Source organism: Trichoderma asperellum, chromosome 7 (assembly GCF_020647865.1).
Source record: "Trichoderma asperellum chromosome 7, complete sequence".
NCBI classification, from domain to species: domain Eukaryota; kingdom Fungi; phylum Ascomycota; class Sordariomycetes; order Hypocreales; family Hypocreaceae; genus Trichoderma; species Trichoderma asperellum.
This window is the reverse complement of record NC_089421.1, coordinates 2988463-3007746: the sequence shown is the minus strand read 5'-3', so window position 1 is coordinate 3007746 and position 19284 is coordinate 2988463. Positions and strand designations below refer to the sequence as shown.

The 19284-nt window shown below is 48.5% G+C and overlaps 6 protein-coding genes across 6 annotated transcripts; 3 read left to right on the top strand and 3 right to left on the bottom strand.

Moving 5' to 3' along the window:
- The first annotated feature begins 557 nt into the window (after positions 1 to 557).
- TrAFT101_011713 (uncharacterized protein) lies at positions 558 to 6666 on the top strand. The gene is made up of 6 exons (XM_066129358.1): positions 558 to 1318; positions 2155 to 2544; positions 3169 to 3321; positions 3390 to 3463; positions 3518 to 5095; positions 5158 to 6666. Exons 1-6 carry the CDS (start codon positions 1291 to 1293, stop codon positions 5218 to 5220), a joined length of 2286 nt encoding a protein of 761 aa, XP_065985490.1. The 5' UTR covers positions 558 to 1290; the 3' UTR covers positions 5221 to 6666.
- Positions 6667 to 10606: 3940 nt separating this feature from the next.
- On the top strand, positions 10607 to 12550 carry TrAFT101_011712 (uncharacterized protein; the record flags this gene model as incomplete). Its single annotated transcript, XM_024902713.2, has 1 exon — positions 10607 to 12550. The coding sequence occupies one exon, from the start codon at positions 10607 to 10609 to the stop codon at positions 12548 to 12550; it is 1944 nt and encodes a 647-aa protein (XP_024757868.2).
- A 619-nt stretch (positions 12551 to 13169) lies between these two features.
- On the bottom strand, positions 13170 to 14802 carry CRP63 (60S ribosomal protein eL32; the record flags this gene model as incomplete). Its single annotated transcript, XM_024900742.2, has 6 exons — positions 13170 to 13692; positions 13758 to 13879; positions 13956 to 14080; positions 14359 to 14398; positions 14478 to 14520; positions 14795 to 14802. The coding sequence occupies 6 exons, from the start codon at positions 14800 to 14802 to the stop codon at positions 13584 to 13586; spliced, it is 447 nt and encodes a 148-aa protein (XP_024757869.2). The 3' UTR covers positions 13170 to 13583.
- A 148-nt stretch (positions 14803 to 14950) lies between these two features.
- RPS16 (40S ribosomal protein uS9) lies at positions 14951 to 15831 on the top strand (the record flags this gene model as incomplete). Its single annotated transcript, XM_024908614.2, has 3 exons — positions 14951 to 15019; positions 15242 to 15313; positions 15541 to 15831. The coding sequence occupies 3 exons, from the start codon at positions 14951 to 14953 to the stop codon at positions 15829 to 15831; spliced, it is 432 nt and encodes a 143-aa protein (XP_024757870.1).
- A 481-nt stretch (positions 15832 to 16312) lies between these two features.
- On the bottom strand, positions 16313 to 16618 carry TrAFT101_011709 (uncharacterized protein; the record flags this gene model as incomplete). The annotated part of the gene is made up of 1 exon (XM_066129357.1): positions 16313 to 16618. The coding sequence occupies one exon, from the start codon at positions 16616 to 16618 to the stop codon at positions 16313 to 16315; it is 306 nt and encodes a 101-aa protein (XP_065985489.1).
- A 74-nt stretch (positions 16619 to 16692) lies between these two features.
- On the bottom strand, positions 16693 to 18288 carry TrAFT101_011708 (uncharacterized protein; the record flags this gene model as incomplete). The annotated part of the gene is made up of 1 exon (XM_024908615.2): positions 16693 to 18288. The coding sequence occupies one exon, from the start codon at positions 18286 to 18288 to the stop codon at positions 16693 to 16695; it is 1596 nt and encodes a 531-aa protein (XP_024757871.2).
- Positions 18289 to 19284: the final 996 nt, after the last annotated feature.

Below are 19284 nucleotides of genomic sequence, written 5' to 3'. Positions count from 1 at the left end.
ATGGAAGTACAGCGGATGAGGTATAGAGAGCGAGGGATACATGGGAGCTGCAGCGGGTGGATATTGGAGGTGGAAAGATATGTGGGTACCGTTAGCTGGACTGGACCTACGAGCATGTAGGAACCCGGCGGGTGCATCTCAGCTGCATCTGCACCTGCATGGAGTGGACACGGTGCATGAGATCAAAATTGAAGATGCTGGACAAGGTCTGCTGCGTGTGTTGATTTTGACTTGAAGAAATTCAATGCTGCTTTATTGCATGCTTGTGCGAGAGTGGGTGAGATTTTTGTTTGTTTGGTAGAAAAAGAGGGGTAGCAGTAGGCAGTGTTGGAGAAGCGGGTATATTGGAGGAATGTTTTGGTGTTGACATGTTATTAGCATGTGTGCGTGTGTGCGTGTGTTTGTGTGTGTGGGCTGGAGGACGTGCGTCGGGAGAAACATTTTGGCGCGCGTGCTGGGCAAGTAAATGTAGGTACCTGCGATGGCACCGTGGACGGGCTGCATCTGCTGATTCTCGTGCACGCTGCGTTTTACAGTTGGACGATGAGAGGAAACATGGCTCGCTGGCCCTTTTTATAAACATGCGCAGAGCAGAGTCCTTGACATGTGCTAGAAATAGAAAGGCAATGGGAGGACAAGACAAGAGCAGCCGTGTCCGCGTCTTCTTGTCTGGCGCATGTTTCACTCGTTCATCTCTTGTCGTCACCTGTTTCTCGACCCCGTCGCCTACCGACGCTCCGTCAAACCTTTTTACTTCCATCTCCCCTCACCTTAGTTTTGTCTTTTTTCTCTCTCTTTATTTTTGCAGTGTCAAGTGTCATCAGCTTTTTTGCTTTGCTGCAATTCTTATCTTACTGCATCCAGCTGCACGCGCCACAATACAGCAGCACAGCACAGTCAGCCAACAACAACAACAACAACAACAACAGACCACGCGATCCTATTCTTGCTGCAATTCATAGAAACAAGCACGGCCGCCAACACGCAGCAGATAAGAAAGATAGGCTTGGAGTGACGAGCGTGTTCCCACAGAGTTAGCGAAGCAAGCAAAAGCCAATTGCTTAGTGACGTGGAGATCGCCAGCTAGCCGGAAAACCCGCTCAAAGCCAGCGAGAGGGATTTTTTTTTAAAAACACATTTCACAAAAATTGAGAAGGAGGAGGAAAAACCTCTGTGGTTCCTCTGTTCCTGGATCGATCGATCTCGCTCGACGCTGGGCGGAAACATACAGTACGTGAGAATAAAGAGACCAAGAGCCAGGTCCAGCTGACGGGCTGCGATCCATTCGCCATGACGAGGCCGTCCATCATCAGAGCGGGTGCGTATTCCAGTTACAGCGTGCTGTTATCCTGATTCATGTATTCGAGGCATCTTTTATCCTTTGCCTCTTCCCGCGTGTCCTGCAAACAAGCGATCGTCCCAGCCCGGCCCCTGTATTTCTCATGCCTTTATGCTGTCCCTCCATATCGAATCACCACCACTGCTGCGTCGACTTTTCTGGTTGGTGCCCTCCCGCCTCTGACCTCCCACCTCTACCCTCCCACCTCCTCCACCTTATATTCCCCTCCCCCCTGCTAGACTTTGGGCCCTGGCCCGGGACTTGGTGCCTGTCACTGGCTCCAGAAAAAAAAGGGACGGGAATAGCACCAGAGCGCGCCACCCCCGTTTTGCTGTGATTAGCCTTGCATTGCATTTGCACGTTGCGACAGCGAGAGACGAGCGACGAGAGCGAGACGACCACAAGAGCGTGCCTAAAGCTCGACCAGGGGTGTCTTTTTTGCCAGACCTCTTCTTCGCCAATCCGGCATCGTTCTGATCTTGCATCTGCCAGAGCTCGCTGCTGCTGTTGCTGCTGCATTTCCGTGTGCACATCCAGCTGTCTCCATCTTCTCTTCTCCCTTGCATTCTCCTTCTCTTCTCTCGCTCGTTCGACCGCGCTCCCTGCGCTCTTTCTTTTCTGCCTTTTTGCAACTTGCCGGCCCTCACTCGCTCTCTTTGACGCTCCTTCTGCTTCTGCTTCTGCTTCTTCTTCTTCTTCTCAATTTCCATCGCCATTTCCTCTTCTATTTCCGAGTCCGCGCCGCGAGACACGTGAGCATTGACTGCTCGAGGCTGACGAGCATTTACTCCCTTTTCCTTTGCTTCGACATACAGACACCATCGATCTTCAGGACCATCACGCTCCCTCGGCTCAGGATCAATCCGCCCACCGAGATCGACGCCCAGCCGCCCGCGCTCCGCATCAGGCCGAGACCCTTCGCGACGTCGCCCACAAGACCGCCCAGGAGCAATCGCGCAGTCCCCGGGCTGCCCTTTCCGCCAGATACAACGGCCCGCCATACACCGATACCGACACCGATACAGACTCAGACTCGGACACAGACACCGCCAACATGGACGTCTACCAGCAGCATCAGCACCAGCAGGACCCGCTGGCCGTGGCCCAGAATGGCGGCATGGCCGATGACGACGACATCGAGGACGACGGCGACTTGGATGACGACATGATGGATCGCATCTCGAGCTCGCCCTCAATCGAAGATGGTGCGTGCAGCAACTCTGTTACCGTCACTCCCGTGGCCTGGCCGCGGCGAGTGTCTTCCCTGACCTCCATCCCTCGGACCCCCTGGGCATCACTGCACCTGCACCCAAACACTCCATCTCCTCCAATCCCTAGCACTAGAGACACAGATTTCCTGCAGCAGATTCGAATTGGGCATCATCATCTTCTTTCGGGTGAGTATGCCGAATGTAGCGACCAATACGAAAACGAAGATGACGGCGACGATGACGATTTTGATAATGACGGCGGCTGTGATGTTGAAGAGGCAGTGGAACACGTCTTGAAAACCGAGGGATAGGATCCCGTGGTGGACGAGAATGGAGACTGGGCAATATCACAAGATCTAGCTCATCGGACATTCGGCGCTATCGAAGATGGGAAGACGTATGATTATGCTATAAGACATGATTGTGGCTGTGGCTGTGGCTGTATCCATCAAGACGCCTTCATATACGAGACCCAAGCCGACATCGAAGAGGCCGATACATCGCTCACGATACCATACAACCAATCCTTTGAAGAAGATGATGATTCTGATTTCTCCCTCCCCAACGACCCCCGCTTCATTGACTATGGTTGGGCAGCAGAGTGCTTACATGAACCAGAGGATATCGATTTCGATTTCGTCTATGCCCTTCACACCTTTGTGGCCACCGTCGAGGGCCAGGCCAACGCGACCAAGGGTGACACCATGGTTCTGCTCGACGATAGCAACAGCTACTGGTGGCTGGTAAGAGTAGTCAAGGATAGTAGCATTGGTATGTGAACTTGTTTTGCCTTGCTTTCTCAGCTTCTATCAGCAGTTGGCTAATATATCAGTATGTAGGCTACTTGCCAGCCGAGCACATCGAGACGCCCACCGAAAGATTAGCGCGACTGAACAAACACAGGAATATTGATGTGTGTATAAGTCTCACAAATTGAAGGCATCTTTTTGTTACTAATGCTCAATAGCTTTCCTCAACCATGTTGACCGATACACAAGCCGATGGAAAACCAAAGACTGGCTTCTCCATCGGCATCAAAAAGAAAGCCACTGTCGCTTTTGCAGAGCCCACCTACCACAACTACAACCCTGATTATTCTTCGGATGAGGAAGATCTCGATGAGTTGCTAGAGGGAACTCAAGAGAAAAAGGCGGCGCTGTCAGAAGACGACGACGCTGCAGACGATACTGCCAAGGTGGAACCACTCAAAACCAAATCTTCCAAGGCCGCCAAGCAACCTGAGCCAACCAAGGATGATTCATCAGACGATGAAGATCGGGGCAGCCTCGATATTGTGGAGAAGAACGGCCCCAGCATATCTCGTAACGGTAATATCAGGAACACCGACTCTTTCTTTAAGGACGATACAGCCGAGACCAAAAAGATTACCCTTACGCCCAATCTGTTGCGGGATGATGCTCCTCCTCGAGAGTCATCTGATTCCATCGGATCCAAGTCTCGCACAAGCTTAGACAAGCTCGAAAAGGAGCTCATGTCGGACAAGGACAGGAAAAAGAACAAGGATAAGGATAAGGACAAGAAATCCGGTGGTCTCCGAGGATTCTTCTCAAGGAAAGACAAGAAAAGGTCGCCTAATGACGATGGGCCGGACGGCGAGCCCCGCGAGAGCGAGGAGCGCCAGTCTGAGGAGCATTCGTCTCCGGAGAAGGCCAGGCAGCCAGCCAAGCTACAGAAGCCCCAAGCCCGGGTCGAGCCATCCATCAACGACAAGACTGCCAATTCCACCGTGGAGCTTGCCTCTTATCTGGCCGAAAGCCGCATCAACGATGTTTCCAATGTTCCTCCACCTTCGATGCGCATCGTCAACCCCGAGACAAACGAGACACACGAGGTTCCATCGCACCAGCCCCCTCGTGGCCGCCCATCTTTGGAACAGCCAATGTCTCCTACTGCACGTCGTGGCGAGGTAGTTCCCAGCCCGAGAGCCGCTGCTGCACCGCGGTCCCCATACGCCCATTTGGATCTATCCGATTCGGACGATTCGGACGACGGCGAAGCCATCTTGGATCAGATGCCCAAGCCAAAGTCATCATCCACACCTGCGGCTACCAATGCTGTCCAAGAGGAAGAACAAGAAGAGCCTATTATTCCTCGCTCCTTCCCGGAGAGCCACACTCCGTCTACTGGTGACAAAACTCCCGCTTCCCAGCAACAGACCTCAGCCGGGTCTAGACCCCGCTCGCCTTCAGAGGCATCTCCCGAGTCACCGATTGCTCCATCGGATCCTCCTGCTCTTATGGTTGATACTTCGTCGCCAGAGGATCGATCGCCCACTGTTTCGCCCTCTCCTGAGCTAACGCAGCCCGCTGAGGGTAGATCCAAGAGCAGCTCCTCTTCTACTGGCAGCAAAGAGCAGACTTGGGACGACATGAAGCTGCGTGCGTTTTTCGACGAGCCCGAGCATATTCGTGACCTCTTGGTAGTGGTATACGACAAGACCGATGTGGTGCCCGCAAGTAGCGATCACCCCGTAGTAGGTGGTCTCTTCCGAGAGCAGAATGCCAAGCTGGCTGAAATAACAACTGTAAGTGTTGATATATTTACTCTTGTATCACAATTACGACAGATTACTAACAATCGTTACAGCAACTTGATAACATGCTTGGGGACTGGCTGGCAAGAAAACAGCGAACTCGTGGATCCCTCTGAGCCAACGTAGTTTGTTCGAAACCGGCTTTTCCTACGATTTTTTACATAATGTTTGTTAAGAGAGCCTCTTGGGGTTCCAATTTTTCTTCTTCTCTATATCCGCACGTTGATCGCCGTTTTTGAAAGAAAATTTCAGCTGCTGGATTCACGCTCATCCCATCACGCAGCGCATGGCTTGTCGTTTTCCATTTACATGAAACTTTTGTCGTCTTTTATTGCCGGAACAAGCCAACCATTAAGGGCGTTGCGGAAATCCAGTGGGGAGAACAAAAAAAAAGTTTTTCTTTTTCGGGCATGACGAACGAGTTGAATGCGATGACGCATATCATATGCTTCTTGTTCTTGTAACCCAACTCTTGTTCTCTTATCTTCGTTTAAGCTCGAAGCTGAGGCCTCCTCTTTCATTTGTCATGTCACGTTCATGATGAGATATATACATCATTCTTGCCGTACAGTTATTGGCTGGCAAAGGCACTGCAGAGGCGTGGTTGCTTTTTTTTTTTCGGGAGATTTGGAAGGGATGGAATGGGTTTTATTCTCCTTTACTTTTTTTTTCTCTTTTGCTTTGCCTGGTCAGGTATTCCACTTTTATTTATGTCTTCTCTTTTATCTCCCCCGATTTCTATTCCCCCTTTTTTCAGCCGTATGGATTGGCTGCTGAAGTCGTTGACAATTTTTGTCTGCTCACTTTGTTATTTCCTTTTCTTCTCTTTCACTTTTTTTTTTTTTTTTTTTGGTTTGGCTGAGTGAGATGGAGAGGAAATGGAGTATAAACCGACATATTTGATGTACTAGACCCTGGTGGTTTACTTTTTCTTTTCAATTGTTCGGTGTCCTTTTTATGGAGATATATTCCACAAAGGAAGATTTTCTATTTTCACCCTCCCTCTTTCATTTTTAACCTCATTCGTCTGTATGTTCTTGGTGCTGTGTGGTTTAGTGAAGTTGAAAGGATAAAGGATAAAGAGAGGATAGATAGAGGAGGAGAGGAGGAAGATGTGTGTGTGTGTGTGTGTGAAGGGTCGGTGAGATACCCATTTTAGCCTTTTATTATTTAAAGAGATGATGTTGCGATTTATGTTTTGTATATTTCCTTTGCCTTTGGCCCCTGCTTTTATTTGTGGGGGAGTGGTGAATGATGAGAGGATTTTGAGAGGTGATGTCTTGGTTTTTGAGAAAGTGAGTGAAGTGAAATGAAGTGAGTCGCTGTGTGCTAAAGTGGTAAGTAAGGGTGGCTGAAATGGGCATTTTAAATGCTGCCCAAGTCAATCCATAGTTGCAAGAGGTCATTATCCAGATGTAGCAGGGTAACATTGGATGTCATTCAATGAAGTTTGCTTTTGAACTTTAGGACTCAGGTGAGATGTTTGGTCCTCGAAATTAAAGGAACCAACACTCTCTGCTGAGCTTTTCAGGACCTGCGTATGACAGAGAGTTTACCAATAAGATATAGGTGTGTTCTCAAATACACAGAGAGCGACTCGACCCGTGGTGTTGTAGAAGACTTACAATCCGATAGGTGTAGGCTAAGAAACTGACAAATATATCTACTTTTCTTTATGTGGAAGACATCTTCCCGATTGCTAATTAGCCTATAAATATTGACCATACTATAAGATTACTCCATTGTCAGATAGGTTCCACGGCGCCGTTATAAAAAAGTAAGTGAGCCATCATAGAATATATTTTTATACCTTTGTCCATTCTAATAAAGCATTGCAGCCCTGTCTAACAGTCATCTCGTTTTCTCTGATTTTTCTGAAATATATGTCTATTCATTTCTTAAGCAAAGATATTCGTCCAACCTTTTGAGCTTTTTTGTCAACGCCAGCAAAATTTTCTCTAGCAAGATGGATGTATTTGTCGCTGTTCTTCTGCCAATATGTCCTTAAAAAATGCGCTTTTATAATCTTTGGACCTTGAGTTTGGTAGTCTGGTTTCTACCAGTTTTCCCAGGTTGTTGACGTCAATGCATGCATTTCTTGATATCCTTGCCCCTCGTAGTTGCAAACCACATTTTGTTTTTTCCATGGGGGTCTCCAAGAACGGCTTGGTTTTTGTCCGGATTCAAACCAAAGAAATTTCATTGTTTTGTTTTGTTTGCAAAGTCCTCCATGGTGCCCACGCAATGCGTCAATGCGGAAATTAACCAGATACGGCTCTGCAGTTGGTCGCGACAAGAGGACCGTGACCTAGAATTCTTGAGTGACGCCTGCATTCATTCTCGATCTTATTCTGCTCAAGAGACCATGTGACGCCGTTACGATTTTGAGAACCACTAGCGTCACCTCTTGCCCATGCACAGACTTCCCATTATCAATAGTTGTCTCTTCCCATCCGTCCACCCAAAGCAGCCTTTCTACTGTTATGGCATATCCCAATTTTTGGTGTCATACGACTTGAGAGAGCCTTATTTAACGGTGTCTGGATGATTCTCTATGTAGCAGAGATCCAAAGTAAGAGTCGTCCAAGCTCGTATAGTCTTCCGGATCCATGTTGTATGGGAATGTGTGTTGGCTTCGGATGATGACAGTTTGCTTTTTAGGAGGAACGGACGTTTGCTACTTCGCTTAGGAACAGGGCCACGTATTTATCCTGCCTAGGCATACACGAGCTCACCTTGGTGCAACAAGCGTAACCTTGCGCAGAGAGGACACCAGTTAGAACCTACCACGCCGAGCTCGTGTAACAATCCCCGTCAATACAACATACTGCACTGCTTCTGAGTGCTACCATGTCTGGATGGTTCTAGTTGCCCACATGTGGGGGCTCTGGCCACATGTTCTGGTTATTCTATCGTAAATTGCATGTGCAATGGCAGAGCTGATGTAATATTCTGTACAGGATACTTCGTCTTCATTCTATTGACCGTCAACTACACTTTTGGCCATCAAGTTCTTCTCCAGCTATTCAATTTACCCATCTTGTTCGGATATCGAATCATAGCCTTCTTCTACGGCATTAGTCATGTCTCATTGGTACTGTCACTATTGGATTTTGAGAGTCCAATATTGATATGTATCATTACACACGGTAACTTGCAATGGAGCATGGGCACCCTACGGCCCCTACGGCCTCTTCGCTCGAGCGCCGAGGCGGAGCCATGATATTCTGGAAAGCCAAAGCAAGAGCGCTACATGATGTCTCAGTTACGCCTACAAATCTCAATAATCAACGCGAGAGACAACCTCCAAACCCCACCTGGAGCAGCCAACACAATACAACCAGTGGTGATCAGACCGCACGCGCGTTGGGCAATCGCAAATAGTACTTGCTGCTTGTCGTGCCCAAGGCATTCATTCTATAAAACCATCAACCTACCAAAAAAAGAATCGGGTAGGCTCAGAAACGAACCAAAAGCAGTTCAAAAAGGGGCCTGGATCCGAAATGACGACGCTGAGAATTTTGGCGAAATCTTCCGAATCACCAGCATCCAATCTCCGGAACAAGGCATGGGATGAGATTGCACACCAAGATGGTGTGGAAACATTGCTGAATAACCTTTCCGCAGTAGATCGACAAAAGCATCATTGAGGTCTACATAGTGAGAAGGGAAAGATCCTAATACCGGTATACGAACAGCTCTACCAATGGATATCCTCATTATCCGAGTACAAGGCATTCGATGGGGATTTGATCCGCATACTATGGATTATTGGTACTCTAGGAACTGGCAAGTCGATCTATATGTCAGCTATCATGTGGGCACACTCTCGGCAAAACGGTACGCGCTTTCTTCCATTACACTTATCGTTTTCGCGGGATGGCAACGGACAGCAGAAGCCAGAAAATGCTGCATCCGCGATTAAGAGTCTCATTCACGCAATATTGATGAAACAAAGCTGTTTGGTCGATATTATATCGGATGAGCTCAAGTCCATAGGCAGAAAGCATCTCTCTTATGCGAGCGACTTTTATGCTCTGTCTCTGATACTCAATAGAATGGTGCAGGACGAAAGATTCCAGCCTACTTTAGTTCTAATCGATGGCGTGGATGAAATCAGAGGAGGGGGCAATGATTTCAATCGCTTCTTAAAGCTAATAAGGACTACTATTAGCATTTCATCTAGGATCAAATGGTTACTATCAGCTGATAGCTTGCCATCGCTGGACCAAATAAATATGGCTGAACAAATAAGCCTTAATGAAGATTACACAAACAATTTGGCAATCTTCAACGATTATTATATTCCTTCTAAGATCGAAGAACTCACACTCCATGGAAATTATTACGACGGAGAGTTGCGACATCAAATAACGGAATTGCTACAAAATGTATCATCCGGGGACTTCTTCTGGGCGGATATGGCATGCGAAGTTATTAAGCGGGCGGATTCATGGCATGTTCAGTATATTCTAAAACAATTACTGGATTACCGAAATTCCTCTGACCCAAAGTCTAACCCATATTCTCTTATGATGGACAACATCAATCAGCTACCCTTTGGAGACAACGACTATTGCTTGAAAATACTTGGAGCAATAGCTGAGGCCTATCAGCCTATCAATCTCGCAGAGCTTAGGGTGCTCGTGAATCTATCACCAGTGGTTGACATTGAAACTCTGATTATAAAGCACTGCTTTACCTTTCTGGACCTTTGTTGTGACTCAGTATGCTTCACACATCACTCAGCCAGAGAATTTTACATTGATCATATGACTGAGTTGTCGACGCAACGTCATCGATGGATAGCCCAAAACTGTCTGACTTTTCTCACGAAATTCTTTAATCCACCTGCAGATAATTGTTCGAATGAAGAGCGAGGCAGACATTTGACGACGTCCACCTATTATCCTACAGTATATTGGATCCAACATCTCTATCATGTAATTGATGATAAAGAAGTAACTGGGCAGGCGGTTGATTTTATGACTAAATATTTGTTGAAATGGTCAGATCTGCTCGTCTCGTTAGGCGGACTATCTCAAGCTTGCTACCTGATGCTAGACTTGGAGACGCGCCTCAAGGTATGCTTCTCTCATTAGATTCCAGCGTCTTGCTGCTAATTTTCCCAAAGAAAGATTTAGAAGCTAAGATTAAGTCTGACAAATATTGCATCAATGCCACCTACCTCCGGACCTTTATTAGCCATGTTCACGAAGCGCAGAAGTTTCTTGATTTCCACAAGTCCATGGAAAATCCAGCCAAATTCGGAGCCAGAAACACTCTTCTTTTCGGTCCTCTCAATAGCAGAATGGACAAGAATTGTTACATAAAGAGATGCCACAATTGGAAGTCTCGCCGATTCTAGATCACGATTGGAATCCCGCCGTCCGTGTTCTCCAAGGGCATACCGACCATGTTCGCTGCTGTGCCTATTCCAGCGATGGACAATATGTAGCTTCTGGGTCTGATGGCGGTTCCGTGAGTATTTGGGATGCAAAAATGTGCAAAATCCAACACACGCTCCGAGGGCTTTCCCGCCGTGTATACCATTTGGCCTTCTCTTCTCTAGGAGTTATCGCCGCCTCCGATCAACATCGCATTGCGATCTGGAATGTTAGCGACGGAAAACGTCATAAATCAACAACCAACCAGTATTTTGATCCCGGTCATACGGGGGTTGTGAGCTGTTTCACCTTTTCGAATGACGGACGCAAGTTAGCTGCGGCGGTAGGTAAAGACATCAAGATCTGGGACATGTCAACCTACTCTCTTCTTACACTGCGGGATGCATCCCAACAAGGATCCTGGATTATGGGATTGAACTTCTCCAACGATGACGCCTTGCTTGCGTCGACATCAGGAAACTGTGTGTTCATCTGGAGGGTGGATACAGATAAGCCTCCCTTTAAGAAAATTTTGAAATTACAAAAATCAAGACAGCTTCTTCTACCAAAGAATCATGAGTGGGCTTCTAATGTAGCATTTTCACACAACTCCAAGTACGTGGCTACTGGAACTGGCAACGACGTCTGCATATGGGACTTACAAGCCGACGGAGAACCAATAATTATCTCTGGACACAAAGACGTCGTCAACGCAATCGCGTTCTCTCCTGACGGCTCTTACCTGGCATCAGCGTCAGCGGATATGACGGTCAGGATTTGGGAGGCCCCGTGGGATGGCGAGCATAAACAAGCTCGATTGCTGTTGCGCGGGCACTCGAGGATGGTGTACGGCTTATCCTTTTCTCCATTGGAGTCTAAGAAACGCATCATCAGCTGTTCAGCGGACGGAACACTTCGCATTTGGGACTATAGCCATGACCTGATAAAACCAACTGCGGAAACACCCGTTGAGGTTGGCGCAGAGACTGATCCACAAGCTTCAGCTCATACATGGGCCATATCATGTATAGCCTTTTCGAGCAATAACAAGCTCATTGCTTCGGCCTCGGAGTCGAGTGACGGTGTAATCTGCCTCTGGGATGGAGAGTCAGGGAGTTTCCAAAGACAATTACGTGCGCATGGCAACGAGGTCCTGTCGCTTGACTTCTCACGCAACTCCCGATATCTCCTTTCGTCATCTGGAGATCACACCGTCAAAATCTGGGACATGGAGAGTGAAAATGGTTCACAGCAGCTCTCACTTCAGCATGCTGACTGGATAGGGTGTGCCGTCTTCTCACAAGATGGTAAATCTGTAGCATCGGGGTGCGATGACAATATGGTGCGCGTGTGGGACATTCAGCGTCTGATTGATGGGAGGAACTCTTCAAAGGCCGACGATAGCGTTGATTGTTGCAAGTATATACTCGAGGGTCATGACGAGCGTGTCACATCGGTTGTGTTTTCCGAAAACGGGAGATTTGTGGCGGCTGGCGGTGACTACAACGGAGTTCTTTACTGGGATCTCAGGCCGCAGGATCCTAAAAGCGTGGCCCAGCCAGCAAAGGTTCTCATGCAACGAGGACCGGATACGATCGTCTCATTGGTGTTCAATTCCGATGCAAGCAGCCTCATTGCTTGCTCTTCGCACCAGATCTGGATATGGGACACTGCGTCAAGCCAGTGCGTCACGGCAAAGTGCAGCGTTTCGCTTTCCGCCTTGCAGCTCAATCCTGCATATCCAGAGTATATAGTGACGGGAACCGGTCCAATCCTGATAGAGGACATTCTGGGGTGTGACGAGGTGCGTATAACGCCCACGGAATGGTGTCCGTGTAGTTTCACCAGCTTTGATGAGGATTCTGCGGGGAGCATCACTTGGCAGGGCAAGGAGATGATATTCTTGCCAAAGGAGGAACGCGATATTCTTTTGGAAAAGTTATCGTCTTGCAAAAGGGTCATGCGAGTGCGGGACCGTAGAGTTGTGGTTGGGCGTGCATCAGGTCGGGTGCTGTTCTTTAGATTCAGGGAGGTGGCGAAGTTCGACGATTCGTCGTAGATGGTGTTGACGTTGTATTTTGGAATGGCTTGATTTATCATGCCGATAGTAAACTAAATAATTGTGAGTTTTTGATGGTTTGCTCTAATATTGCTCGGTGTTATTTGTGTGTAAGTGAGTGAATCTCTTCAGATACAGGTGGAGGAGATGCGTGGACGTTGTTTCATATGAATGCCTAAAGAACCCCCGTCTCTTTGCCATTATTCAAAAAAAAAAAGTCGTGCGCATGCAAACAAGCTTGCGGCTGGTCAAACGCATATATACACATGTACATATATGAAGGTTCAGCCAGCCACTAGACAAGACGCATATGATCTTCGGCTTCATGTGTATTACCATCACGTACTACTAGCACTAAGAAAATCAACCCCGAGTCCCGTTGGTGTCTCCACAGGGAACTGGGTCGAATCGGAATGATTTTCATCAGAGCCTTAACTGCTGGCTCGCAAGCCTCTTATCGCCGCCGAGTATTATAAAAAAAAGCGGTGGTGTAGCTCAGATATGCTCAGTCTTGTGCTAATTAGAGACAGCTTATACCAGCTCAATTGCTCGTGTGCTTTCCTGACCAGATGGCAAAACACACAATCTCATTTCAAAGGTAGTAGTCACGGCACTCAATCTTCAGGTATCAAATCGTCATTCGTCAACGGTGCGTCATATTTCCCTAGCAATCGACAATACATGGAAATGCCCGAGGCCGTCTTCTCTCTCCAGCCGTATGCAGCATTGCACGCACGCATGGCCAAAAAAGCAAACCGTAGCACCTCTTTCGAAAAAAATAAAGACAGCAGCCCCAAAAGACCGCAGGCGCCCCCTTTCCCTTTCCAGAGATATGATAAACCGATAAACCCGGAGAGACTTTTTTTAAAAAAATTGCGCTTCTTGTAGACTTTGTTCAATTTTTTTTGTTCTCCATTGTTGTGTGTGCTTTAAATGCTTTATTTTTGTTCTATCGTCCCATCCACACACCCGATGATCCGAAGAAAAAACCCGACTTCCTCTCGCACATCCCCGTACACAAACTTTATTCCATTTAGACCTCGGTGGTGACCTTGGCCTTGGCGTTTGTGACCTTGACGCCAATCTGCTTGGCGCGGGAGATGATGTCGATTCGCTTTCGGGATGAGACGGAGCTGGCGATCCTGTAGGAAATTATTAGTTTGAGGGGGGACGTTTCCGGTGTATGGTCTTTTAGGGAATGACGTACTCGGCAGCGTGGGTTCGGTTGTGCATCAGCAGCAGCTCAAGGTCCTTGACGTTGTTGACGAGGAAAGCCTTGTGGCCGGAGGGGGTCAAGAAACGGGTCTTCTTGTTGGAGCCGTAGCCGATCTAAAACAAATTCACATCGCATCAGCACACTTTGTTCCTTGGTCAATTTTTCTTTCGAGGCAAGAGTTCCACATACCTTGGGCATACGGATGGTACCGCGGAAACGTCTGCGGACACGGCCATCGATACCCTTGGGCTTTCTCCAGCTGGCACCGACACGATCGAACCGGTCACTCTGGTGACGGTTGAAAGAAGTCTTGTCTGCACACACATCTCCAGTTAATTATGCGTCCAACATGCTCGTTCCAGCATCAAGAATTAAAGAGAGAGTTCGATTCGGTCGCCTGCTCCAATTTGCCCTTGATTCTACCAATTTTCCAACTGCGCTTCGAACTTGTCCTTGTCCACAAACATTTCATTCGTCGGGTGCGTTGTTTTCGAAGGCAGTCGGAAATTGAGAATTGAGGTGCAAAAAGAGGAGCGGCGACCGTATCTCGGGAGAGGAGAGCTCTTATTCTATATTCGGATCAAAGACGTACGCTTCTTGACGATGGGGACGTGCTTCTTGGCGGCGACCATCTTGAACAGAGATTTCTTGTTAGATTCGGTAACCGTTGGAGGACTCGCGACTGAGATTGGATCGACGGCAAAAACGTACCTTGACGGTTACTCTGGCTGTGGTTAGTTTGTCCGGCGTGATGCTTCACTCGATGCGAAATTTTGGCGGGATGCCACAATTGGAACACTAGGCAAAGGGCTTAGGGCACGCATCACGTGGATCCGCTCTTTTTTTTTTCGCTCTCTTTTGCGTGCTGTTTGGGCATGCGCACCACAAGACAGCGACCCCACTACCCTCCCGCTATGCCGTAACCAGCTAGCCCCGTCCTCTTCTCCAGAGCAGAGCGCAGAAAAGATTTGCGGCAGAACCTCGCTCGTGCGGCCAAAAGCGGAATAGCGCACATTAAGGGCACAAACCCTCTCATTCTCTTCGCCGGCCAAGAGACGTGCCCGGGACGCAAAAAAATCCGTCTAGGCGAAAAAGGGACCCGAAGTCCATCACGACGACAAGCGAAGCGAGACCGCCAGCAACAAACCCGCTCTCTCACCCTCCTTCACATACCACCAGCAACCATGTCGTCGACTCAGAGCGTGCAATGCTTCGGCAAGAAGAAGACGGCCACCGCCGTCGCCCACTGCAAGGTTAGTGGACGGATTCATGATGGATGGGAAGATGGGAGTGTCGTCGGCGGGATATTGAGAGAGAAAGAGATGGGAATCGAGGCTGGGAAATCGATGTGGGGGATGTTTTTTTTTGGACTTGGAGTCATGCAAAAATTCTCTTTGACTTGGGACAAGGAGAAAAAAACACTACGATTTCATAAAGACATGCAGAAATGCTGACGTTTGGTTTCCATCATCTAGGCTGGCCGTGGTCTCGTCAAGGTCAACGGCCGTCCCCTGTCTCTGGTCCAGCCTGAGATCCTCCGCTTCAAGGTACGCATCCTTTTTTCCCCTTCCGAATCGACTCGAAAACGCTTTTTGTAGCCTCTCTCCAATTCGCTTTTCTGGAGAACGAAATACTCGTCAACCGCGAACGTTGGAGGGGGTTCAACTTCGAGAAGAAAAAAATTGGAGATGGCTACAAATTGTGTCTTAAGAGGTCACTGCATTAAAACGAGATTTACCCCCCAAATACTAAGACTTTTCGCCCGTCTCTTTAGGTCTACGAGCCTCTCCTGGTTGTCGGCCTCGACAAGTTCGCCAACGTCGACATCCGCGTCCGCGTCACTGGTGGTGGTCACACCTCCCAGATCTACGCCATCCGTCAGGCCATCGCCAAGTCCCTCATCGCCTACTACCAGAAGTTCGTCGACGAGCACTCCAAGAACCTGCTGAAGCAGGCCCTCGTCCAGTTCGACCGCACCCTGCTGGTCGCTGACAACCGTCGCTGCGAGCCCAAGAAGTTCGGTGGTCCCGGCGCCCGTGCCAGGTACCAGAAGTCTTACCGATAAAGGGTTTGCGACAACTGGGTTTTGGGGAGAGGCGTTTACTTTTTTTTGTGGCGCTGGCGGGGGAAGAGACAAATCTGCAGAGGAAGAAGAAGAAACTGGTCGAAAACAAAGCGTCTTGTGGCTGCTGGAGAGGATGGCGCTGCTGCCACGTCTGGGCGGCGGTCCTTTGCGGCATCAGGATGTGGAATACAAAAGGGGCCGGAGTCGCATATCCCTTGGCATGGGGATAGGTTTCCCATTGGCACTTGCATGGCCTTGCTTTGGGCGGATTGTAACGGGTCTGGCAGGCTAATGAAATCTTCAAACGTTTACGAAACGCATCACTGTGCATGTGTGTGTGTGTGTGTGTGTGTGTGTGTGTGTGTGTGTGTGTGTGTGTGTGTGTGTGTTGTGAATGACAATGTTTAAACTGCGATGGCATGCCGTAAGATGATTCAGTAAAAAAGCATGGTTTTTACCTCGTTTCGTTTTATAAAGAGGGCTATATATACATGGTGCACTGACAACCACCAGTAACCGTTACCACTTGTAATAATACAATCCTCAAAGTAACCTCGAGTAGCCAAATACATATGTCCAAACACCAGTAATGATACTTTTTCTGCCGTATACCTCCATGTATCCATCCAGTCCTTAAAACACCAAGACAATGAAAATTAATGAGGCTCAGAATCAAGGCTACTCGGACAAAATCATGCGCCTCTTCGCTTTCTTCAACACGCTCATCTTCCTCCTCGTCATCAGCTTCATAGCCCCTCCAAAGACTGTCCTCCCAGAAGATGGCCATGATGACGGTTCGTCTTCTCGACCGTTTGATGAAATAGTTGTCTCTACCAGCTTTAGACCGCCCATGCCCGCCGTCTAGTCGTTCCACGAAACCAAGTCTAGCTGGCGGCCTTGCTCGTCGAGCTGCACGACTTCTGGTGCCCACTCGCCGCGCTCATCCTCAGCCTGCAGCTCGGCCATTTCCAGCTCCACTTCCTCGCCGTCTTCCATCATTACTTTTCCCTTTCGGAGATAATCGCCGTATAGGTCCCATCCAAGGTCCGCCACCTCTGCCTCGACCTTGGCAAACGAGTTGCCGACTTTGATCTGGTCGATTGTAGCTTCATTGCCGAGACTTTGGAAGACTTCTTCGAGTCGCCGCTTGTAGATGATGAGAGCAAGCCTCAGGTCATGACTATTTGAGCCACCATAGTCCAAAATAGACTCGCCCAGCCACTCAGAACTGTACTGGATCTGTGAAGCAATGACCTGTAGCAGCCTGGAGGCGAGGACTGGATATTGCTCTGGCAAAAGGTAGGCCTTTAGAATGAGCTTGAGCACCATATGCCACCACTGCTGGATGCAAGCATCATTTCCAAGGTGCACGCCAACAATAAAGGCGAACTGTAGTTCGCCAACGACATCATCGTCAGTCAACTCCTTGCCAGGAGCAGTCATGACAGATATCATATAAGGTGTCGCATCTGTAGCTGCTAGAGTCCGATCAGCCCCTAGAGAGTCAGCGGTATACGTTTTGGAATGCTGCGAGAAACTAAAGTTGAGTTCTCTGGACTGAAGCAGATGGTTTGAAAATCGTCGTTCTAGCTCCATCTCTGCTGCCAAAAGCACAGCCCCTCTGACGCGATCTGTTGTGTCGACATGCCAGCTGTTAGTCCGCTGTCCAGTAACACGGCCAAGTACCCCTTCCGTGACACATCCAGTCAGTCGCTTCCACATTCTCAGTTTCTCTTTTGAATCGTGGTCAAGAGAACTCTCCATCTTTATCGGCTCTGAGTTGACGGATGATGGGTCATGGTAGGGTATTAGCTTATCGTGGAAGCTCTCAAGATTATCAGCTTGGATTCGAGCCTCTGCCCGTGACGGCTCAAGAATGGTTTCGGTGAATTTGTCCCATTGCAAGACGTGGACTTGGTCGATGCCAGATGATACGATCCAGAAGCCGGCCCGAACGGAGCCACTATCGGGATGTGTTACCCAGAAGAAGTGCGGCCCTACTGGGATATCCCTGATGCCGCCAAAGTGTTTGGCGGTAAACGAGATGGCATCGTACCCCACAAGATACACCTCGGGCAGATCTAAAATGAGCAACACGTCTCCTCCACCCATGGAATGAGTAATGACTTGATGAGTCTCATGCGTGGCAGAAAGACTTGACTGGCTGCTCAAGATCTCTGGTGGAACAGCACTAAACATGACTTGCTTTCTTCCGGGACTCAAGGGAGGATCCAGCGGGGGCGGCGGGCTGTCTTCTCGTGCCTCTACATTGCTGTCTTGGTGAGGTGGTAACTCGTCAGGCTGATGAAGGTGGAGTGAGCCGTAGGGATGTGCGCCCAGGACTGATACAGAGTCGTGAGACTTTACCGAGTGGGCGCCGGTAGAGCCTGTAGAGTTGGATTTTTTAAGCTCATCCGGAGCCGAAGGCGTTGAAGAGGATGAATTTTCGACGTCCATGCTGTATAAATCGATGATGCTTGCTCTTTGTGATGGGCTGCGAGCTTTGCCCTGCTATTGATGAGGTGCTTCTCAGCTATGGCTGCAGGAGCTCGAAGCAGACCGAATAGTAGGTTGAGAGTGAAAACTTTTATCGCGAAAAAAGCTGCTAACAGAGTTTTTAACAAGTAAGCTGAATGCCGTCTGCTTAAGAATTAACTGAAGGCGATAGATACGAGAAGGCGATGCTCGAGGTTTATGTTGAAGTTGATGTGAAAGAAGGCCACAAGAATGCAAGGTTGAAGATGACGTGCAGTTCAGATGCTGCGGTTGCTGTGGCGCTAATCGCTCTATATCCGTGTTAGGCCCGACGTGCAGAGCGAGGTTATCGATATGAGCATAAACAAAAACAAATAAAGTACTTGAGGTGATGCGAAGAGGGTGTGCAAGTATACAGGAGTGGTCGAATCTGAACAAAGACAAGGTAGAATAGGAATTCAAATTCTTGATGCAGTCGTCATCATAGAGAGAAAGAGGGAGACGCAGCTAATGCCACCAGCTTGGATAGAGGCGCCAGACGAGAGGTCAAACCCCGTGATTTCCATCACATCCAATGCTTTTTCAACTTCGACAGCCCAAATTAGCTGCCGCAGCCTTGGGTTCGCACCATCACGCACTTATCCAAGAAACTCTGTTGCATGCACTAAATTAATCGGGCTCGACCAACGCTTTCGCACTACGACTTAGCACCGGATGGGATTAAAAAAAAAAGTAGAGACACAAAAAAAAAAAAAAGACAAGCTCCATCTGTCGACCTAAAGTTAGTGAAAACTTGGATGGACGGACACCCCCCAGCACTAAGAGTCGTGGACTAAGTTTAGCTTTGCTGCTATCAAGTAGACTCGTTTTATGTGCCATGCCACGAGGCTGTGGCTACTAAACACGACGACTATTTTCTTCCTTTTGATATTCTAGAATGGTTGACGAGATGCTTGGGAGAGAGAGGTGTAGAAGAGA